Raw genomic sequence first — 23,956 nt, 5'->3', positions numbered from 1 at the left:
AGGAACCTGAAGACAAGGCATCCCATCAAAGGTATGTAGCGAGTGCAATCCGTTTTGAAAAAGAAAGAGTGAAAAATCACTTTTACTGTCACATTTGTTAATAGCGTAACGTGACTTGACAAATGTACTTGCTTTCACATTTTCATAGACCTGCCAAAGAGGCTGCCATGGAAACCATCGGCCTCCTCGTCACCTCGACCCCATTCCGTGAGCCTCCAACTCCTCAGAATATCGCCTCGACTCCATGCTGGACTCCGGGAACAGATGCTGCGTCTCTTCCAGCACCCTTAGTTACAGATACCGTTCGTGTGTATAACTCAGCTATGGACAAGATTGCAAATCTCACTGCACAAGAAACAAAACGCGAGCCTCTTATCTCCCAACTGAAAACCCCCTTGAAAAACTTGAGCAAAGTGGAACAGTTGAATGTTGTACAAAAGGCTAGTGAAGACTGTTTGCTAGTGTGTAGCGCAATAGCACCAGGAAGTGGCGAGGAGCTCTTCAAGTCCATGGCTCAGTCTACACAAGGAGAAAAGTTTGACGGTTCACCACCTGGTGATCTAGTGGTACTTATGACTGCATACAAGAACGCTAAGACTAAGAATTTAAAGAGACAGATACTAAGCCTTTACGCTTATAGATATCCCATGAGCATGCTGCAAAAACTTCACCAACCATGCGGAAAACTATCTACATGGGAAATAAAGCAAGCACGCTGCCATGCTAATCTAAGCGGCCCTGGTACAACCCCTGAAGTTACAACCAAGCACCGCGTACGTCTTGACATGAGTAAGGTCGATCACTTTGTGAAATTTACAAATAGACCGTACTTCTATCAAGACGTTTCTTATGGTAGTAAAATATTAATCCTCGAAAGTGGCGACAGAATAGAGATGCCTAATGTTGTGAGGACAGTGACCAGATCTACAATGATTGAACCATACTTGGAGTATTGCAAAGAACAATGTTACGAACCACTGAGTAGGTCAACTTTTTTCAAAATCCTGGAGGTTCGAGAGGCATCGCAGCGTAAGTCGCTCCAGGGCTTGGACAATACTGCAGCTGATGGCGCGGCGGGATTTCAGACTCTTGAGACACTGGTTGAAACTCTTGAGAAAGGAGGAATGGAGAAATAGTGGTGTCTTGATGTTCGTAGAAAGCTCAGAGATGCAAAACGCTATCTTAAGACTGACTTCCGCGTACATTGCCAGCCACATGATTCTACTTGCGCTGACCACTGTCGACATTTTGCGCCTACTGATCCTGTCGAAGCCGATTTCCAGCAACCCTGCTCTCATGAGCACGTATTCAGTTGCGATGACTGACAAGGGATGAAGAATGTACTTCAGGAAGTCAGACTGGTGATCGAAGGGTCATCCTGGACACCTTACAGTTCAGAACAACGAGAGGATCTGCTATATGATTTTGACCGCGCAAAGTCAGACATCTTGGTGTGGAAAGCCCACGTTATTCGTTCGATAAACCAGGAAGAGGCTAAACAAGATGCACTTAGATCAGCCGACGACACGTCCGCTATCCTAATAATGGACTGGGCCATGAAATTTCTTCAAATTAGATATCGTGAGAAGCAGTCCGATTGGTTTGGAAAACGAGGCCTTAGCTGGCACGTATCAACGGTCATAACTAAGAATGCTAGCACTGGGAAGGTTGAGCTGAAATCATATGCGCATATCTTTGATTCGTGCCAGCAGGACTCGTATGCAGTCTGCTCAATTATTGAAAACACACTGGAGGTTGTAAAAAAGGATCACCCCCAGATTACCCAAGTGAGTCTTAGGAGTGACGAAGCAGGCTGTTACCACAACAACTTCCTCTTGGCGGCCGTAAGAGATGCTGGGAAACGAGTTGGCCTTACTGTCACGCAGTATGACTTTTCCGAGCCACAGTACGGAAAAGATGTGTGCGATAGAATCCTTTGTCCGATGAAATCAGCGATCGGACGATATTGCAGTGAGGGAAACGACGTTCTCTCTGCAAAGGACATGTGTACAGCGCTTTCCGAACGTTCTGTTCGAGGCACAACTGCTTGCGTTTGCACAGTAAATGAGACTCAAAAAACACTCGAGGTAAATAAAGTGGATGGTTTCAGTAGGTATCATAACTTTGAATTTGAATTAAATGGAATTCGGGTGTGGAGAGCTTATGGCGTAGGGAAAGGTAAAATAATTCTCTATCAAGACATCATCGTAAAGCCCCAAGGTCCAACAGATCTTGTTGTAGATGTAGACTTTTTCGCAGTCAAGGAAACTCGATTCCATAAGGCTACGTCAAGTGATGACGAACAAAGCAGCGGTCTCTTCTTCTGCTCTGAGCCTGGATGTCAGATGGTGTTTAAGAAATTCAGTGAGCTTGAGAGTCATCTTGATGTCGGCGAACACCGCCAAGTACGCGGGGGCTCCGAAACAGTGTATGACAAACTCAGAAGAGATTGGGCCGAAAAATTCCTTACTGTTAACAAAAACGAGGAAACCGGCCGCGCACTTGTGGTACTTAGCGATGAGCAAAGTGACAAAAATGAAGCTTCTGGTTCTTGTAGTGACTTACAGCTTGGCTGGGCTTTACACAAGCCTCGAAGTCAAGCCGTGCGGTTTACGGATGAGGTTAAACAGTACCTAACCACGAAATTCGACCTCGGAGACAGAACTGCCAACAAAGCAGATCCCGGAAAAGTGGCTGTAGACATGAGAACATCGAGGAAACCAGATGGTTCGCGGATGTTTGAAAGAAAAGACTGGCTAACGAAGAGTCAAGTGCAAGGTTTCTTCTCGAGACTGGCGGCCACACGTAGAAGACAGGGGAACCAAGAGGTGCAGATAGAGGACGTGTACGCAGAGGAAGAGCAAGAAAGGCATGGGGTACTGGAGAATGTAGCCGCCCAACTCAGTCCTAGACATCCAATCTGCTATGATTCCTACTGCCTGTGCAACCTCTCACGAGACGAGAAACTAGACAGTTTCAGTGTAGTTATGCTGAAGGAGATACTTAGATATTTTGAAGTTCCCTTTGCTTCAAAAGATCGGAAAGAGAATTTGGTAGTTCACCTATCCAAATTCTTAGAAGGATGTGAATGTCGCCGTTAGGAAAACAAGTTCACAAAATGCCTTCTTCAGAATGTATTGGGCGTTGTACATACGGCTTAACAATTTTTTTTTTTCTTTTTATTGAACTAAGTGAACGAAGATGGTTTTAACAGCGTGAAATAATTGTAAATATATTGTGGGGAATCGCGGAACTTTGTGCAGCTGTGTTAAACTAGTAGCACTGTCAACTTTATTTGCCTTCTTGCACGCCATCGGAAACACAGCGAGTAGAATAAACATTGAATTCCAGGCGCCCAATCCAATTTTTTTTTTGCTCGCAGGAACTATAACTCCCTATTGACACATCGCGGTGTAAACCTGCACCATATTTGCATAAATTGAATTCGCTGAAGAGAATTACTCAACCAACAATGCTGGTATTAAGAGATAAACGCTATTTCAAAGAAAATGAAGCCAAAGACAGAAAGCGTATAATTCAGCATGAAAATCTTGCAGTCATTGTTATTGCAACTTTAAAACAACGCGGTAAGAATGTCCGTGACATGCTAAAAATAACTTAGACATGCTAGCGTGCTACAATGTAGACGACTGAAATCTACATTTTCTTTAGATTCTCGCTACAGCTGAAGTACACTAGTGAACAATAATATTTTCTTTCTAGGCATTAAATTATATGATTAACGGTTCTAGTTGTTAAATATGAGTGTCCTTTTACATATAGTCCAAACCTTAATTATTTAACTGAATTTTAGAAACAGCTTTTAGGCCAGACAGAAGATAACTTAAACCGCAGCCGCTCATTTCAGCTTATAACTTCCCAATTGGAAGAATATTTCGTGAATTTAAGGCTTTTCATGCCTAATCCAGAGCACGTTTTGAGAATATTTGCTTCAAGGTAATATTTCATGCGGGAAACTTAAGAATTTATCTGGGAAACTTTAATAGGAACAATAATCGGTGCGAAATTGTGTCACGCAAGCTTTCGCGTCTGAATATTAGCTATGTTGATCGTACTCCTGTAGTTCCAAAAGGTTAGTGCCCAAAGTTTTTTTTCCTGTTCTCGGTACACTAGCCCTAGTACTAAACATGGATATTAGTCAGGGCTCCAGATCACGTTATACTTTTGAGAAACACTCCTTCAACCAGCAGCATGCCCGCTAAAATTTTGCAAAGGCTATCTGTAGGGCATTTTCAAAAAATCATAATTAATTTTTCTTGAGCCTGATTTTAAATATTTTACCGTTAATCGAAAGAAAAAACATGAAATAAAATTATCTGTAAGTTTTATTGTATTTGAGTAAAAGCGTAATTTTTCAGCTCCTTCAGCGCAACGTCTAAATTTGACTCGAAACAGAACGGTTTTTACGGTTTTGGACCGTACTTGGAAATCGTCGCCAGAAATATTGAAAAATAGCACTTAAAGCCAAATTATTGCTATTTTTGTTTATCATATGGACTAACTGTCTCACACAGAAAATTTGAAGAAATTCTGTTTTCGGCCGAAAATCGAGTGGTCGGTTCTTACACGGACAGCCTCTTAAGCATTACAAGTGTAATGACGAGAAATAATGAATGGTCAATAAGGGAAGATTGCCTTGGAGACAAGTTGTCTCAACGAGAACTGTGAGACATTTGTAGAAAATACGAAGATACAGCATGCTGATATTCACCTTGTTATTGGAAGAATAAGGAATTAAGAGCAACAGTGAGCAGATGATGTTCTAAACTAAAAATTGGAGCAAAAGACCAGCAGTTCTTTTTTCCCTTATATTGTAAAAGGAGGCATATGGCCTGATAACCTTGTTGCATTTCTGTTTTTGTTTTTCCTATATTATTACTCGTTATTTTCCATGCATTTCATGAAGCATATGGCCCTGGATGTAACTTCAGTGGTTGTTGCCAAATTTCTCTCTCCTGCGTCAGTCTTGAGCTTGGAGCCTTCACTCTTCTTGACCAGCGGTCAGAAGACGGGACTCTCGACCGCTGGTCAAGGGAAACGAAGGCTCATCGTAAGGCATCCTCCATTGCTTTTTCTTCTCAGGTTTAGGTATTTTATACTTTTTCAGCTTCTTTATTCCTCGCCGTTATCAGCTGGAGTCTTTTTCTTCGTTTTCTTTAATAAGTTTCATCTCCACAGCACTTTCAAGCGCTCTTTCGGCGCACGCTCGAACCATTGACATCTCAGGGTCGGTGTCTTTGGAGAAAACCATTAGGATCTCAAGAACTTCACTTTCGATCAACTGAGAGCAAATAAGAGACATTAACAGGTTAAAACATGTATGTGGACAAGCTTGAACATACACCAATAGGTGCAGCTGGGTCTATCAAACAATCGTTAAATAATCGATAAACCCATTGACACCTGGAGATTTTTGGGAAAAACGCATTTTTCATACATCATTTTTCGCATTTTCAGTTCCCTCACTCACTCATACCCAGCTAACATGGCAACAATGTTCCCACCTTGGTCGCTATTTCCCTATTGGAAGCTATCATGTTGGCAGCAATATGAGCTCCTCTGTACAATGAAAAACAAACAAAAAAAACCAGACATTTACATCAACGTCAACATTGTTGATTTGTTTACGTTAACAAGCATAAGAACCAGACGCCGTGACCAAACTGGCGTATAGCATAACATCACAGCGTTTCTTCAGACTGTCTGTTTTTATAGTTTGTTCCTGCATGAAAAGGTCCGTTTTGTCGCGTTACGTTACGTTTTGTCACGTTACATTAAGTTACGCTAATTTACATTAAGGCACGTTGTGAGGGAAACCTAGATGAATCCCTTGCTCGCTGGAAAAACCGGAACCGTAACCCACAAATCGGGCTCAATTTCAAACATAATGTCATCATAGTGAGATTCTCGGCGATAAGGAAGAAACAATGAAGTACTAAAACTTTTCAACAGCACTGAAAATTTATAATGAAAAAGAGAGACCGGTAAATCACTGTTCTTTAATCACAGAATATCTCTTACTAAGGTGGACCATTTGACCTTTTTTTTGGAGGAGGGTTATTTTTTTTTCCGCTGGACCTGTGAATGTTTGATATTTTCTGCGTTTCTCGGCCCACTAAACGTGCGTAAATTTTTGTTTTAGGTAGTGATCAAGTGCATGAATTTTCTTTGGGTACAAGTATGCTTGCAGGAATTTCTTTAAATAAATCACCCATCCCCTCCCTCAAAGTCAAACGGTCGTCCTCTCCTAAAATGAAGGCTACACTCCGTCCCTGGCCTGGCCAGAAGAGGAACCAAAGGGATCACCAACAGTTACCTGTGTCTCAGCTCCTTTTTATCGGACACCAAAAGTTGCTTTTGAATATCCATGTATGATGACACCTGCCAATCAAAACTCAACAGTCAAGGGTTTATATTTCAATAAACTGCTTTATTACATGACTAAGGAATTTACTTCATTCTGATTGGCTGAGAGCAGGCCAATTTACCGTTACTGCAGAGCAAATTAACAAGCGCATTCGCAATTTTTTCAGTCTTACATGTATAATAAATGAGCAATGATACTAAGTTCGAGTAATTAAGGATTTACGATAATCATAAGTTTTGCTAATTCTTTTAAATTTCCTCGCCTCGCTCATGCAATTTTGAGTGAATTTTCAAATGTCACTCATGCGATTACACATATTAGAAAAGTATAAATCATAAAATTACACATTACTGTTTAAAACTTACGACAGCTCTGCATTATTTACGACTGTAACAATATTCTGGCATATGCGCTGTTACACTGGGTAATTTTTCCCGCAACTTGCGCCTTGCCGGGCAAGTTGCACGAATCACATATTAGCATGAACACGTCCCCAAACTCTTTCGTTGCAGTAAACGTTGCGAAAAAAAAGAAAGAAAGAAACAAACAAACAAAACAAAAAAACAAAACAAAACAAAACAAAAACAGAACTTGATTAACAGCAAATGCCTTGAAAAGACTCTTTACCTTTATGATCTGTTTACAAACTTTCTCGCTGGAGGACAGGACAGCCAGTGCTCCTGAAGCCGCTCTAACGGATAAACAACCGTAAATAACTCTTCAGTAAATAACCCTTCAGTATCCTAGGGATGAATATCAATGAAGCATTTCCGTTTGCAACTATTAAACAATTACATTATGACCTCGAGATTTCTATCGCGTGATAGTTGACTCGGGCTACGCCCTCGTCAACTATCTCGCATAGAAATCGAGAGCGAATAATGTTTTAGTGCAAATCTACTAGTCGTTCAAAACTTTATCTAAATCCTCTTCACAAACATTTCGAAAACATCAAGAAGCGGCCACCATTTTGTTAACAAGCACACACTGCTACGCTACTCACTATCTATCACAGAATAGATAGTGAGTAGCGTAGCCAATCAGAGAACGGCATTCGTGATAGAACGCTAGTAGATTTACACTAAAACTCGATAGCCGCACCCTTAACAGTGACACCAGTGATACCTGGTTTGAGTACAACACACTCGTGTGCAAAGAAATGCGGTTGTAAACAGAGTAATAAAGTGGTGACGTTTTCAACTCCTGCAAACCCATCGGGTCGGTCATACCACCATGTTTCCGCCTTTGTGAAGTTTACACCTTTATGCGAGAGTTCACCAGAAGAGTCCCACCAAATAATATTGAGAAAATATTGATGAAACACATTGCCCAGAAATAAAAATATCTCACCGCGACAGCTCAAAGTCCTCCTCGCCTGACAGTAGAGTCAGTAACTTCACTCGTTCTGTGGGGGCGTCTTCTTTCTCGTACATTTTGAATACCTATGGTTTGACAATCATAGAAAAATAACCACAGGTAGATCAAACTTGTAGCGCCAGACAGTCAACATTCAAGTTCTCCTTACTGACTACTATAAATAACCTGAAGTAATAATAGGGAGAATTTGCTAGAGCATCAAGGGAACCAACTTTTAAGAAGATAACAACATGTAGATCAAACAAGTAGCGCACGACAGTCATTATTAAAGTTCTCCTTAATGGCCCTATAAAGTCCTTAATGGCCCCGTAAATTCCTTCAAGTAATAATAGAACATCAAGGCAACTAACATTTAAGAGTTCCCCTTTCAACAGTGAAACGCTTGCCTGCACTGTCACACTTGATGAGAGAACGAGTAAAATCTAAGAGCATTTTTACCTCCTCACAGAGCACCATGTTACACATGCATTCAGTGGCGGCTCTCTTAACCATGTCATGTTCATCAAACATTAGACTTTCAATCAAAGGGAAGCCTTTCTCCTTCATAATATGTCGCCTGAAATCACACAAAATATGCGTCCTTTAACTCACCTTGCACGTGCTTTTCACGCGGTGGCAAATAGCGCTGGCGCACAATTTAGGTGGAAATTACACAGCGCATCAATGTAGCATCTCACCTGACTTCGTCGCTCATTTGAGCCAAATTCGTTAACGCCATTAGAGATTCAAACTGTTGCAAGCCCTGACAAACACAAGGTAAAGGTAAATGTATTGTCTGCATACGAGCCAAGTGCCCCATCAGGCCGGAGCTTATCCCGATTTCTGTAGCATTAAGCGACTAGGAGTATTTCTACTCCCCTCTGGATGGGATGCTAGTCCATCGCAGGGTTACCCCCAGCATTAAGTTCGCCGGTACACATTAATACACCCGGGCGTGGAAAGAGGCACTGTGAGAGTAAAGTGTCTTGCTCAAGAACACAACACAATGTCCCCGGTCGTGGTCTGGAGACGCGCGCACTAACCATGAGGTCACAACGCCTCCCTCCGTCGCCTCCTTCATTTCTTCTTTCCCTACATATGCTGCATGACGTAGATCTAAAACACCTTTAGAATTTGTGGTGTTTTTCAACGACCTACTGTTTTAGGCATGCCTCAAAATCAGACTTTGATGAGCTTGTATGATGCCATTAGGCGTTAACGGAAAGAGCTACCAGAGTGGAAGAATGCCACAGGAAACTCCCCCCCCCCCCCCCCCTCCCTTCCCCTTACTCTCTCATTCCTTACCCGTTTGACAACTTCTACGCAGGCTAAGATTCCATTAGCCATGAAAATCAGAGGGTTACCCAAACACCCAACTAGAGTCGATTCGTGTTTTAAATTGACGATTCGACCAACCGGATGTCGATTCGAGGACCCCCTTAGATGGAATCGACACGAGTCGTTTCTCTTTCTCTCGATTCGTCAAACCGGAAGTCGATTTGCGCGAGACTTAGAAAATATAGCGCATCTGGGCTTTGAGGGTGGGTTGAAAATGTTGTCGATTCGACTCGATTCGATCGAATCATGTCCCTTGCTGTCGATTCGTCATACCGGAAGTCGATTTGCGCGAGACTTAGGAAATATAGCGCATCTGGGCTTTGAGGGTGGGTTGAAAATGTTGTCGATTCGACTCGATTCGATCGAATCGACACGAATCGTGTCCTTTGCTGTCGATTCGTCATACAGGAAGTCGATTTGCGCGAGACTTTGAAAATATAGCGCATCTGGGCTTTGAGGGTGGGTTTAAAATGTTGTCGAATCGACACGAATCGTGTCCCTTGCTGTCGATTCGTCATACCGGAAGTCGATTTGCGCGAGACTTAGAAAATATAGCACATCTGGGCTTTGAGGGTGGGTCGAAAATGTTGTCGATTCGACACGAATCGTCTCCCTTGCTGTCGATTCGTCATACCGGAAGTCGATTTGCGCGAGACTTAGAAAGTATAGCACATCTGGGCTTTGAGGGTGGGTTGAAAATGTTGTCGAATCGTCACGATTCGATCGAATTGACACGAATCGTGTCCCTTGCTGTCGATTTGTCATACCGGAAGTCGATTTGAGCGAGGCTTAGGAAATATAGCGCATCTGGGCTTTGAGGGTGGGTTGGAAATGTTGTCGATTCGACACGATTCGATCGAATCGACACGAATCGTGTCCTTTGCTGTCGATTCGTCATACCGGAAGTCGATTTGCGCGAGACTTTGAAAATATAGCGCATCTGGGCTTTGAGGGTGGGTTGGAAATGTTGTCGAATCGACACGAATCGTGTCCCTTGCTGTCGGTTCGTCATACCGGAAGTCGATTTGCGCGAGACTTAGAAAATATAGCGCATCTGGGCTTTGAGGGTGGGTTGAAAATGTTGTCGAATCGCCACGATTCGATCGAATTGACACGAATCGTGTCCCTTGCTGTCGATTTGTCATACCGGAAGTCGATTTGCGCGAGACTTAGAAAATATAGCGCATCTGGGCTTTGAGGGTGGGTTGAAAATGTTGTCGATTCGACTCGATTCGATTGAATCGACACGAATCGTCTCCCTTGCTGTCGATTCGTCATACCGGAAGTCGATTTGCGCGAGACTTAGGAAATATAGCGCATCTGGGCTTTGAGGGTGGGTTGAAAATGTTGTCGATTCGACTCGATTCGATCGAATCGACACGAATCGTGTCCTTTGCTGTCGATTCGTCATACAGGAAGTCGATTTGCGCGAGACTTTGAAAATATAGCGCATCTGGGCTTTGAGGGTGGGTTTAAAATGTTGTCGAATCGACACGAATCGTGTCCCTTGCTGTCGATTCGTCATACCGGAAGTCGATTTGCGCGAGACTTAGAAAATATAGTGCATCTGGGCTTTGAGGGTGGGTTGAAAATGTTGTCGATTCGACTTGATTCGATCGAATTGACACGAATCGCCCCATTAATGTCGTATTGTGATCCTTGAATTCGATTCGCACAAGGTTTAGAAAATATGGCGCACCTGGGCTATTAAAGGTGTGCTGTGTTGTTGTCGATTCCACTCGATTAGATCATTACGACACGAATCGTCTCCGTTGCTGTCGATTTGTCATACCGGAAGTCTTTTTGCGCGCGACTTATAAATTATAACGCGACTGTGCTAAACATGGTGAGTTGAAATGCTGTTGATTCGACTCTGGTAAATGTTGGAAGTTGACTTGCGCAAGACATTATGTTCTCCATTGTCAATGTTCTCCATTCTTGGCTATCCTTGTTCCTTTATGTGTTATAATTATCTCTTTGATGCTTTTCTATGTTATTAAACTGTTATTTTCCGGTTTCATACCATTTAAAGGTAATTTGTATGTGGTCAAAATAACTGAAAATACCGTGACTGAGCTCCTTTAACATGTTGTGGAATCCATTTGATTATGCGAGCGCACTGACATGCTCAGTGCAAGTTCCTATTACACGTGTTTCAAAATCATTGCTGCATGTCTACAGGTGAGGTTCAATTTTTTTTGATTAAATTATAAATCAGTTCACTATTGGTAGTTTACTGTATCGAGTATGTTGCAATTGGATATTTGCTGTACATCCATCATTATATTTGTAAGGCTAACATCTACTGACATATGCATGTTTAATGGCTTTTAAACTAGGCAAACTTAAGCTAACTTAAACTGTTACGGAACCATTTCTCATTAAATATGTGGACAGTGCTCGCGACTCATGCTCTGTGGATTTTGTCACCGTGTTGTTCAAGCACATTTTAAAGCAAAGTTTCTTTTATATAATACAGATCATGGGTTGTTCATTGAACAACTCTCTGAGTATTTGTATTTAAAAATGCCAGTTGTCTGGGATTAGGTTAATACATACTTCACAGTAATTCAAACAAAAATGTACTTTTTGTAAGATCAACGTTGCCTAAAGCCATTTACGATAACACAATGTTAAAAAATCCTTGATCTATCCTCTAAATTGTATTTTGGGACACGAACTAATTTAAAACTCTTGCAACTCAATAATCGCTCACATATGTAAAGATGCATTGCAACAACAGTGGTCTCTGTCTTAGTTTCTCGATTGTTATATTCATGTGAGTGTATATAAAATGATCTGTTGTTCAAATTATATGGCTTTTGCGCAGCTGGTTGTTCTTGCCAGGAAAAATTCAGAGTCAACAAGTCTGTTTCACTTTCCTTGATCCATTAATTAGTATTTGGTACTATAACAGTTTTAATTTTGGGCGCTTTTTATAAATAATGGTAAGTTTGTTTTGAGCATTTGGTAAATTCCTAAAGAAGAAATAAGGTTTGTCCAAAATACGCACAATGTTTCAATTATGCACCTTTCCTTGAGGTACCAAAGTACATATTTTTTTCGAGGGGTATATAAATATTTAAGGCAAATGTTTTCTATAGGAGCATTGAATTTGTTCTGTTTGGTGTTATTCAATAATTACCTGTAGAAATTACAAGTGCAATCCATGTAATAACTGGTTCTTGCCAGAACGCCTGCTGGACATTGACACATGAATGGCCCATACAGAATGATGTCAACACGATAAATCCGAACAATATTGATGTTGGTTTCTGTTTTAGACCCTTTGCAAAGATGTTACAGATCTATGAGTAAATGTAGAAATCAATAAAGTTACATTAAAATCACAAACAATGTGGATTAAAAGTAATTATATTTTAATTATGGCTGCAGTACACATTATATTTGCAAATTATTAAGAACATAGTCAATTCCATGTGTTTTTAATCCTGCAAGCGGGAGGCGCGGTGGCTTCATGGTTAGTGCGCTCGTCTCCGGATCGAGCGTTCCGGGTTTGAGCCCTGGCCGGGGACATTGCGTTGTGTTCTTGGGCAAGACACTTTACTCTCACAGTGCCTCTCTCCACCCAGGTGTATAAATGGGTACCGGTGAACTTAATGCTGGGGGTAACCCTGCGATGGACTAGCATCCCATCCAGGGGGGAGTAGAAATACTCCTAGTCGCTTCATGCTACAGAAACCGGGATAAGCTCCGGCCTGATGGGCCACTTGGCTCGCATGCAGACTTTACCTTTACCTTAATCCTGCAAGCATGCAATCTTTGTCAATTTACATTTTTGTAAGTTATGAAAGACATTCGTTATATCTTTCCACCTAGGTGTTTGTCACTTGTGTTATTATTTCAATCAATTGTTTTTTTGTTGTTGTTGTTGTTTTAAATAAATTGCTTATTGTGGGGAAATATACATATAGTTATCTAGGACGGTGAAAGTGTATTGTCTATTGACGAGAACTGTCCATTTTCCCCCATTTCGTTTGTTAAATTCGAGTTAGGTCAGTTTATAATTCCTGGAATAAGCTTCCATTTGTGCAAATTCGAAAGCTGCCTTTAATCGTGAGAAATTTTACAGTTGCCACTTTGTGAAGGTTTTTCCAAATGTATCTTAAACGATTATATATAGCAAATTTACATCCTACAATTTAATTTACCACGTGGTTGCTTGTGTTTCGTAACTCCAATCGGCCTATTTTCATCAGACGCCATTTCGCTTGTTAGTTGTGTTTCATTTGTTTGTATACGAAATATTCCATGGTAAATGCAACAACGCTGGCGTTTTTACTGTGGGCTCCGACATCCAGATATTAGAAATCAGTCTGGATTTGAAGACCCCTTTTTTGTTTCGAAAACCCTGGGAAATGCAGTATTTCTGATTCGGTAATGTTTGCACAATGATCGTGTTGAGTTTTAAATCAACTTCATATCATGTCTTAATTTTTGGTGAAAAACCGCAATTTATTTCGTCGTGTTTTGGCGTCGATTGTAATCATATACTGTTGGTTATCATGAAGGGTTTTAAGCATTTTAGTGGTTTTAGTAAGGGTTTTTAATTTGTGGGCAAATGTAGCAGTCGCACAGTTTAGATATGTTAAAATACGGATTGAACTCGCCATTTTGCACTAGACAAGTTTACGGAGCGGGTTAAATTTCGCGTTATTTGAAACTAGTTAAAATGCCTTAATTAACCAGTCTTAAGTTAATAACTCCGCTCTGTCTATCCCGTAGAATCTGTGTAGAGTGTGGTAAATGTATTTTTATGGTGGTGTAAATTCCTGGTAATTAATAGGGGCTCCAAATGGACGTGAGTACGACATGAACTTATGGTGCTTGTTTATCTTTTCCACAACAAACGTTTATAAAGTTGGTTGTACGCAAGATAAGCTTTTCAAACTCGTCAATAGATGACGTTTTGCCATTTGTTCCAAATAAAAGCAAGTTGAAAGAAGATGCTGTTTAAGCGTGAAGCGGACTAAAGTGAAACATAAAATTACTGTCCTCGTTTTTTACTGCTAAACCCCCTGATCTATATGCAATGGGTGCATGTTTCCTTAATGACCTTCATGTTTGTCAGAAGACATTTGGGCATTTTTTATATACACTTTTTGTTTTTTTTAAAGTTAGTCCGTTTAACAATTCGCGGTTAAGATTCAGCCAAACGGGCACATGAAACTAAGTAGCGAATACCTAAGTATCTGACTCGTTTTTAAAATGTTGGCTTACATGACAACGTACCTGTTTCAAACGATCCGGTAGAAGGTTCCAGTCGAGATCAAACTGGTAGCACTTTTTGAGGTTGGAATCCAAATGATGCAGCTGGTTAGACGCCATTTCGTCGGTGGTGGCTTTGTGTGTTTACTCTGTGAGGGTAACGTAACTGATATGCACTTGTTATCAACGCTTTATTTTAAAACTTCTCTGGTTATAACTGTTGCCGTGGCAGTTTTCCCAATGGGATTTGTGATTAATGCTAACCGCTATGCCATACGTACATACATATGTACACTCAGCGTTCATATTGTTTGACAAATTTCGACTGTGGTATTTCTGAACAATAGAGTATATTTCACTTTTTTTGTATTTAAATCGGCGGCATTTCAAACCGCTTTTGTAGTGGCCTCAAACGTAAGTGTGGTAGTTGTAAATAATTTGTTTCTTGTTGTTTTCAAATTCTTTTGAAAAAGTTTTGAAAAAGTGGAGTCATTTCTTAACATAATGGCAATTAAACTGTTTTGTAAAAGTTGATCTCAGCCTAGCGGTTTTGTATACAATTATCCTAAGTGGGAGTGGTAAATTATAAATGCGTCACTTTGCCGGACGCTTTTTTTGCTTCCCTTGTTGCCTGGGTTTATTAAAATGTGCGACTGCGGAGGGCGAATTCGAGTCGTTCACACATCATCTCTAACGGCAAACGCGGAATTCCATCTCAGGAATTTAACACGCTTTCTGAAAAACGAGATTTCGAGAAGGCTTAGTGCATAATTCGTTACTAGATATGCATTTATTCGTTAACAAAGCGAGACTGCGTAATCCATGAGATGGAACGAAATTTGTGGGACATCCCATGTTTTTGTGAAGGACAATTTTTCACCCGTTCCGTTATTTCAGTCGCTAAAAAATTAGTTTTCATAACTAAAAGCATTTATGGTTAACCGTAAACTTTTATTGTAACTCTTGTAGTTAAGTAGGTGGTTTGTTTGACTGCGTTGTGTGAGTTGTAATTATCCTGTTGTCTACTACTTTTGTAACATTCTTCAGCGTCCCCGTGTATATTAATGTAATGTGTTTTATACAGAATGCATTCGTTGCTTGGAAGCAGTGTGACATTATTTTAATCAGAATATGTCATTTTAAAGATTTGGTATGAAAATTAGTTTTTTTCTTCATCTTCCTTATGGTGTAATTCGAATCATAATTTTTTTAAGTGGCATCAGCTTTTTTATAATGAACGGATAAAAGCGTCTAGGCGTGTAATAGGGCTTTGAATTGTGCGCGCAAATTATCTGAAGTTTTTGAATTTATGGTTAACTTAGGTAATTTCTGTATACGCGAACAACGTGAAATTAACGTGCGCCTTCAAGAAGAATCCTGTAACCAAAGAGAGCGTGTGGTGAAAGTATGCGACCTTTAAACAAACCGATGGCCACGGGCGAATTTATTGAAATGCCTGTATTTTTAACCGAATGACAGGTCCTCAAACATATTATACCTTTCGCGAGTCGACTTCCGGTGAGACGATTCGACTTTGCAAGGCCGATTCACGACGAATCGTGCGAATCGACTCGAATCGCAACGATTTCACACCCCCAGTTATTGCCTAGCACGAGTCGACTTCCGGTGAGACGAATCGACTTTGCAACAACGATTCGCGACGAATCGTCCGAATCGAATCGAATCGCAACAATTTCACACCCCCTGTTATTGCCTACCGCAAGTCGATTTCCGGTGAGACGATTCGACTTTGCAGAAGACGATTCGCGACGAATCATCCGAATCGAATCGAATCGCAACAATTTCACACCCCCTGTTATTGCCTACCGCAAGTCGATTTCCGGTGAGACGATTCGACTTTGCAAAAGACGATTCGCGACGAATCGGGCGAATCGACTCGAATCGTCAAAAAATTCACACCCCAGTTACTGCCTAGCGCGAGTCGACTTCCGGTGAGACGATTCGACTTTGCAACAACGATTCGCGACGAATCGTCCGAATCGAATCGAATCGCAACAATTTCACACCCCCTGTTATTGCCTACCGCAAGTCGATTTCCGGTGAGACGATTCGACTTTGCAAAAGACGATTCGCGACGAATCATCCGAATCGAATCGAATCGCAACAATTTCACACCCCCTGTTATTGCCTACCGCAAGTCGATTTCCGGTGAGACGATTCGACTTTGCAAAAGACGATTCGCGACGAATCATCCGAATCGAATCGAATCGCAACAATTTCACACCCCCTGTTATTGCCTACCGCAAGTCGATTTCCGGTGAGACGATTCGACTTTGCAAAGACGATTCGCGACGAATCGGGCGAATCGACTCGAATCGTCAAAAAATTCACACCACAGTTACTGCCTACTGCGAGTAAACTTCCAGGGAAACGATTACACTTTGCACGAAACATTCCAGACCAATCGAGTCGCTTCGTTAAGTGCCTCACCGAATCGACTGAAGTTTGTCGCCACGTTTTTAGAACGACAAACGTTCATTTATCATTATTTCACGGGTATTGACTTCCGGTGGTGCGGATCGACTCCGTGCGAATCGAGTCGAATCGTTAAGTCTCTCACACGAGTCGACTCAAGTTTGTCGCCACGTTTTTAGAACGACAAACGTTCATTTATCATTATTTCACGGGTATTGACTTCCGGTGGTGCGGATCGACTCCGTGCGAATCGAGTCGAATCGTCAAGTGCCTCAGACGAATCGACTCTAGTTGGGTGTATTGGAAAATCAATCAAATAAGGCTAAGACTTACCGTTTTAGAAGGATGCAATAACTTCAGTAACGGACGAATCAAGCCGAATGACTGTCGAGAGAAAGAAATCCCAAGTTAACCCTATGAATCTTGACTCAAAACATCAATTCTCATTACTGTGTCGAAACATTTCTTTGGATGCAAGTGCTGAGCATTTGGCGACACTTCACGTCACTAAAGTGATGTTAACGATTTCACAAGATTCAATGGTGACTGTGGTACACGTTTTCTTCCAAAGAGTTTAAAGGCGATCGTTTCATATTACTCAACAAAAGCTAGTATTGCACCGAAGCATCCACAGTATCTTGTGGAAAAACACGTGCAAAGTGTTTATTCTCTCCTAAATATTCATCCACTCTTGTTACCAGAACTCCGCAGAAATGCAAAAACCGTTTGCTGCTTCTCACGTATACGATCAACATAGCAATTCTCCAACTCGTCTCCAGCCATTTCTTACGGTACTTGAAGTGAGAATACGGTGATTGGCACACACAACTGTCCTTCAATGTTATAACTTTTTGGGCAGCGTGCCGGTTCTCACCCTTTGTCCAGGAAATGCCACTTCAGGGTTCATAGTGATAGCAATCTTAGCAACAGATTGTGCTGCAAGGTCGGCGCCTTTTTCCGTGTTTTGAGCAGCAAGGGATATCAATGCCTAAGACAACCACAACACCATGCATTAGGAGGCGTTCAAATTATACAACGTTAGTTTCTGAACTTATAACATAGAGGGCACAATTACTGAATCTTAATTGGCCGAGACAGCGGGCACTTTTTTCTTAATTTTCTTCTCTATCGAGGGAAAAATTACTTGAAGAATGATTGGTTCTGAAGTTCGCTTGGCAACGGTGAAGGAACTTACTTTGCCATAGTTTTTCACCAATGGCGTCTCGTTTCGAGGGAGTTGAGATGAATTTATCAATTGGAAGAACGGAGGTAGCGTCCACACTACACAGGAGAAATTTGAGAACGCAGTTTTATTTCTACGGTTATGCCTACCGTCCACACTAATCTGTCACGAAAACGGAGCTTTTCGAAAACGCTCCTCAAATCGGAGGAATTTGAAAACGTCGGCTCGGCGTTTTCGTGTGGACGGAAAACATTTTAAAAACGGAGCTTTTCGAAAACGAGGGCGTCACGATAATCAGAAGATCAATCTGACCAAGTTTTCCTCAAACACAAATCCAAAATGACCGGTGATAGTTGCGTTTTTAAATTCCTCCGGCCCAGTGTGGACGGAAAACATCTGATGCGTTTTCAGAGTGAAACCTCCGTTTTCAAATTCCTCCGGCGTAGTGTGGAAAGGAAAAAAGAAAACGAACGAAAAGAAAACGAATGGCCCGTTACCAGGCATCTGTTACAACAAAACTCCAACTGAGCAAAACTAGCATTCACACTGCGTCACTGTTTGATCCCTTCCTATTTTTAAGTAAATTTGTCAGCTTTCTAACCTTTACTCCACCTTGCTGTACAGTTATTCCTCTGTGTTCTTGCTCGCTTGTAATTCCACTGAAAACTCTGCAAGCAAACAACACACACAACTGATTGTAATAACCATGAAAAGAGAAGCCTCTATTGCCGTTAGAATGTAAATGAAGCTCTACATGGTCTTAGAGAATATAATTTCTTAGTATTTTGGCCTGATAATTTTCAAGCAAAGGGGGCAAGGGAGGGCTTCCAAGTAAATATCTCTTGTAATTCCTCAGCTAAATAATACAGTAAAATCCCACATTAAAGCCCAGTGAGCTTATATAACTTCATAAGGGGTTTTGGGTGGGCTTATGAACGGGGAGCTTATATATCCGGGGGGCATATAAGCGGAATAAAAAAAAAATGTTTCGGAACGACGAGATAAAACGCGTCTGAGAAACGAATTAAAGCTAACATACCATCACATTTTGAGCTATTACATTTATAATACATTTATAATACATTTATAACACGCAAAAGGAACGCACTTATACATTAGATGGGCTTACATCCGGGCAGGGGGGGGGGCGCTTATAACCGGAATAATATCTTTGTTAGCAAATAGAAGGGCTCATATCCGGGGTGGCTTATAACCTAGGGGGGGGGGGTTAACGTGGGATTTTACGGTATCTGATTTTTGTCTGCTCTTTCCCTTACAATTTGTACTATGGAATAACATTTTAACATTTTAAATGAAAAAGATACCACAGGTAATACATGAACAGTACCTTGATATCATTTCCCTGCTGGTGTTACTCTCTGTGTCTGACAGGTTAACAAGTGCCGATAACACTCCCTCCTGTCAATGAATAAGTGATAGCTTCAGAATAGACAGAATGTTTTATGAGCTCTTTAATTAACTTGTATTTTAGTATTTTAGTATTTTAATTGTGTTGTTGTAACAAGGTAGGGCCATAAGGGAGACTACAGTCTTTGACTGATGTGAAGTATATATGAAATAATTCTTTGACTGTAATTATGAGCCCTGCTGAAATAAAGTGTTATTCATTCATTCTTAGACGGAAAATACCATGCGTCACGTTCCTTTCTTACATCAAAAGATAAAGTTAGACACTGATAGACAAGCTTTAAATTATTACACCAGAAGTCTAAAACTAATTACTCTTAAGGTTATGAAAACCTCATATGGTAAGAAAGGATGCAAGTCAGGATTTTCTTGTTTACTCCGAACCGCAAAGTACATCTAACTGTTAATTGTAGCTTTGTAAAATAAGAGGGCTGCGATCTGTTAGAATCAAGACATGTGCTGGGTTTGTTCGCGTTTATTGGAAAATAAAAACCGTTTTCTGTTAGCATGGTTGATCAACTTTTTCAACCGCCATCAAATTTAGTTGCAACGCTTTGCTATTTGAACTTGAAGCCGATAAAGGTAAACTAACCAACGGAGCGAGTTTGTGAAGCTGACGTTTCGAACATCAGCCCTTTCGTCGAGGCAATTGACAATATTCGTGTTCCCGGTGTTGGACTGGAACTAGCTTGCAACCGAGGCTAGTGCAGGGAGTCTTATCAAATGCAAATGACATTAATCTCTTTGTAATGATATTCCACCGCATGAGCCTCCATTTCAAGCTAGTTCCAGTCCAATACCGGGAATACGAATATGGTCTGTTAATGTTGCCTTTTGCCTCTGTTTCAAAACGAATCCTCGCTTCGCGCTCGTCCGATTTTTAAAATTACTCGCGCGATTATAACCTGAATTACACTCTATTCGGTCCAATTACAATCACTAATCACGCTCGTAATTTCAAATCAGCCTCGCGCTGCGTGTTTGTCCAAATTTGAAATTACTCACCCGATTTCTCCCTGAATCGTATTCCACTCGAACCAATTACTATTATTAGTAATGGTTTTATTTTTTCCAATTACCTCAACAAGTTTCCTGACCCTCTTTCTAACATACTCTTCGCCATCCTGAAAAAAAGAAATCAGGGCTGCTGTTAAACTGGGAACTTCATACTGATATAAGCACAAAACACTAAACCAATGTGCAATTCATGCCTCGAAACTGGACTACACAAGTATCCCAAACATGATGCAGATAAGAATGAAACCTTCAGTTTACTGTGGAAAAAAATACACAGCAGATAGTAATCCACTGATAACTCCCATTTCTAATTTGGACATAAAAAGCACACAGTACAATGTTCATTTAAAAGCGCCACAAGCTCTCACCTTTTCTGAGAATTTTGGCAGTTTGACTTTCGCAAATTCTCCAAGTTGTTTCATTTCATCAGGAATGTCTGGTTTATCAAACGTGTTTGTCAGGTTCACCAGCGTCTGACACACTCCATACAACAAAGAACTATCCTTAGCCTGATAATCAGTTAAGCAATCAATTCAGTAAGGAGAAAAGGATGAAAAGAGTAGGAGGGAAGAAAGGAAGGAAAGAGTAAGAAAGAAATGGAGAAAGGAGCAGGAGACGTAGAGACATCGGAAGGAAGGAAAGGAGGGAGAGAAGGATTGAGGGATGAAAAGAGGAAGGAGAGGAAAGAGGGAAGAAGAAAAGGAGAAAGAAACAGAGGAATGGGAAGAGGCAGGCAGGTTAAGCAGGCAAGAAAGAAGGAAGAAATCCGTCGCTTTAGAAGCGAGAAGAAATCTGGGACGAGAAGAGACTCGCCCCAGATTTCTTATCGGTTCTAAGTGGCTAATTGGCATTGTTGTGTTAAAGCGAGGCCCCACGATCCCAGAAGCACATTGACTGGGCCACGAAAACTTCAAAGATATTCGGGAGTGAGAGGTAAACGGATCCATGATGCCATTCCTCTCGTCTGTAGTTGCCATCTGTAGTTGCCGTCGTGTTTTGCGTAAGGTCCCTAATATTATTTCCCTGCAAAACGACACTTTCTCTACCTGAGCCCATGCATACCTCCCTGAGCTTGTCTCGCGGGTTAACACTTTCCCCTTACACATTGTACTAAGCAATCATTACAAAAATATACCTTCGCTAGTTCCATGAGCGACCTTACAGCCTGCTGGTCTTCAAGAAAGGTTTCCTAATAAAGAAAATCGGGAAAAATGATTCACCGAGTTTTCTCAGGCAAGTATATGGCCGTTCTTGCAATAAATTCCAATGGAAAGTGAACCATGAAAAAAATCAGTGAAGTTTGAATACTTAGGGCCTCTTCATATGAGCCTGGTCATATGAAGAATATGAGTGGTCACACACTAGGGTTTCACACACACGAAACCAATAAGGCCCCTTGTACAGCATAATAAACTATGCCACGTAAAAGTGATCCTCGTTAGGGATTTCATCTACGGACTTCAAATTCACCTAAAGTGCCCAATCTGTTAAAGTGTACCTTAACATCAGCCTCCATGGTTAAGAAGGATAATCCTTCTGCTGCCCACTTACGCAGTTCCATGTCTTTCTTAGATTTCATCAGGAAACTAAATGGGATCAACGCATTGCATCAACTGTACTTGCCAAGATAAAAATTAACCACATATATAATAGCAATTGTGGTATCCCAATGTACGCAATGTACGTAATAGTGGTATACTCCCAGGGCTGGAAGATTTAAGTTAAACCTTAATTAACCCAATATGCATGTAATAATCTTAGACTTCTGGACAAGAACACCTGGCATAACGTTACTAGGCGGCTCAAATATGCAACTGTTTCTTAAACGTTTAGTGGGGCGGGCAAATTCCTACCACACCGTGCAGTTGTTTGTTTATCTACAAGTTAGTATATTCAATAACGCATGCGTTAGAATGGACATTACATGCTGGCGTATGCAATCTACGTGTCTCTCTCCCCCTTTCCCCTGTCCCGGGAGTGATCCTGTTCTATGTAATTATGCATATTTCACACTTTGCGAAACTGATTTATGAGTTTGAGGCTGATTGGTGCAAAGAAGTTTATTTCAGAAAATGTACTCACCTTCGCACTGATTTATACAGCTTCAATGTGGCTCCTTCTGCAAACGTTTGATCGTTAACAGTTCCTCCTCCTGTGGTGCCCAGCTTACAAAGACCCTGAAACATGTAGACACCCAACGTTTAAATGGCTCCAAGGCAGTAACTCCAGCAGACACATGTATCTACACATTCAGAAATTCAGCTTCAGATCAAGATCAGAACTAACACGTTTCATCTAGATGCGTCTAAGGGAATCCCGAATGATCCTGTTATTATGGATGGCTTGCACCAATTTACACAAGCAAAATATCTTTATATGATAATAATTTAAACAAAATATATTGTCTTCCCCTTTTTAATCATAGAGAGAAGCTTCTTAAATCTTAGTAGGTTTGACCAAAGGCAGTCACTGTCTCCTGTTTGAGATAATGAACAATGTAGAAGTTAATATGAACTGTGGTTGGACATCATTCTCCGATGTTATCTACTCAATTGAAGGACATTTGGCCGCAAAACGGACCTGCCCCAAAATTTCAGTTGCTCTTGCAACGAACTGCTATTACGCAAGGCTGATTTTTGGCATCCTTTTTTGACACGTTGCAATGGCTTCTGTTTAATTTTTCCAATAAAAATACAAGAAGTAAGTAGGGTGATTTAATCACTGTTGGAGACCGTAGGTGGAAACTCTCCACCTCCTATTTTTTTTTTTTTTGCATTTTGATTGGCCAGTTCCCAAGGAAGCCATCAAAAACGAGTGAGAAAAAAGCGAAAAAGTTATAGATTAAAATAATCAAAACTTTTGTCAGGTGGCAACGGAATGGCGCGCAGCACTACAAAATGTCTCGTCTCCTCTTTGAATGCGTTTTTGGTTGTGGAATTGCCCCGAAGACCACATGATTCCAAGTAAGTACTTACCACCAAGGCTCTAACTCGTATGTTGTCATCCTTTAAATGGTACAAGTCTTTTAAAACAGGCAGCGCCTAAAAAATAAATAAATAAATAAATAAATAAATAAATAAATAAAACTATAGCTACACACACTCTTTTTACGGGCACTGAGTTCAATGTTAAAAATGATGTAAAACACACTCGGATTCATGTCCTCGTATTTCCCGTCAAGTTCCCATGCGACCGTCATACATTCAACTAAATGCAGCTGAGATGCTGAGAAAGCAGCGAAAATTCAACTCAGTGACAACTGATATTCCACAATCTCCATTTATACCTACTTGCGATGACAGCATCATGTCTTGAATACACTCTATGCTGCACAGAACATTTACAGACGAGACAATTAGTTGTCGACTACTATTTGATATCGGCAATTGAATGTTTTCGACATTTAAAAAAACGTAGTGCCAAGTGTGAGAGACGAACTGTTAGTTGTAGTAGTCGACAAATAAAGCAGTTTCCCTTTTTACACAAGGAAACTGCTAATTTGTCGATAACTAAAAATTCAGCCTTTAGTTGTTTACAACAAAATCTCTTCCCTCACCGGTTCCGAAAAGTTTTCACACGCG

General features: G+C 40.9%; 2 protein-coding genes across 4 annotated transcripts in view; one reads left to right on the top strand and one right to left on the bottom strand.

Annotated features, from left to right (window-relative positions):
- Positions 1-864: 864 nt before the first annotated feature.
- Positions 865-3,359, top strand: LOC149105054 (uncharacterized). The gene has a single exon (XM_089270486.1). It carries the CDS (start codon positions 1,332-1,334, stop codon positions 3,099-3,101), a length of 1,770 nt encoding a protein of 589 aa, XP_089126612.1. The 5' UTR covers positions 865-1,331; the 3' UTR covers positions 3,102-3,359.
- Positions 3,360-3,510: 151 nt separating this feature from the next.
- Positions 3,511-23,956, bottom strand: part of LOC110053957 (protein unc-45 homolog A-like) — a 33,152-nt gene continuing 12,706 nt past the window's right edge. The window contains exons 18-34 of one of the 3 annotated variants that reach the window (XM_089270487.1): positions 23,351-23,416; positions 22,458-22,552; positions 21,874-21,961; positions 21,511-21,564; positions 20,744-20,884; positions 20,438-20,482; positions 19,279-19,349; positions 18,532-18,598; positions 17,622-17,735; positions 17,081-17,131; positions 8,443-8,507; positions 8,204-8,321; positions 7,739-7,830; positions 7,016-7,079; positions 6,338-6,402; positions 5,526-5,580; positions 3,511-5,302 (exon numbers count right to left, since the gene is read on the bottom strand). In XM_089270487.1, coding sequence (XP_089126613.1) covers positions 5,150-5,302; positions 5,526-5,580; positions 6,338-6,402; positions 7,016-7,079; positions 7,739-7,830; positions 8,204-8,321; positions 8,443-8,507; positions 17,081-17,131; positions 17,622-17,735; positions 18,532-18,598; positions 19,279-19,349; positions 20,438-20,482; positions 20,744-20,884; positions 21,511-21,564; positions 21,874-21,961; positions 22,458-22,552; positions 23,351-23,416 — 1,404 coding nt within the window. In that variant the 3' untranslated portion in view covers positions 3,511-5,149. Of the gene's footprint in view, positions 5,303-5,525; positions 5,581-6,337; positions 6,403-7,015; positions 7,080-7,738; positions 7,831-8,203; positions 8,322-8,442; positions 8,508-11,264; positions 12,391-14,202; positions 14,461-17,080; positions 17,132-17,621; positions 17,736-18,531; positions 18,599-19,278; positions 19,350-20,437; positions 20,483-20,743; positions 20,885-21,510; positions 21,565-21,873; positions 21,962-22,457; positions 22,553-23,350; positions 23,417-23,956 lie in introns of those variants that run through there. The other 2 variants (XM_089270489.1, XM_089270488.1) reach the window with 2 other exon arrangements.

This window comes from Orbicella faveolata, unplaced genomic scaffold (assembly GCF_042242905.1).
Source record: "Orbicella faveolata isolate gen_17 unplaced genomic scaffold, um_ofav_v1 contig_34, whole genome shotgun sequence".
Taxonomy (NCBI): domain Eukaryota; kingdom Metazoa; phylum Cnidaria; class Anthozoa; order Scleractinia; family Merulinidae; genus Orbicella; species Orbicella faveolata.
The sequence above is the reverse complement of the archived record's forward strand: the minus strand, read 5'-3'. Positions and strand labels throughout refer to the sequence as shown.

Excerpts from the sequence above, each read along its gene's own strand:
- LOC149105054 (XM_089270486.1), top strand. The coding sequence starts at position 1,332 with ATGAAGAATGTACTTCAGGAAGTCAGACTGGTGATCGAAGGGTCATCC.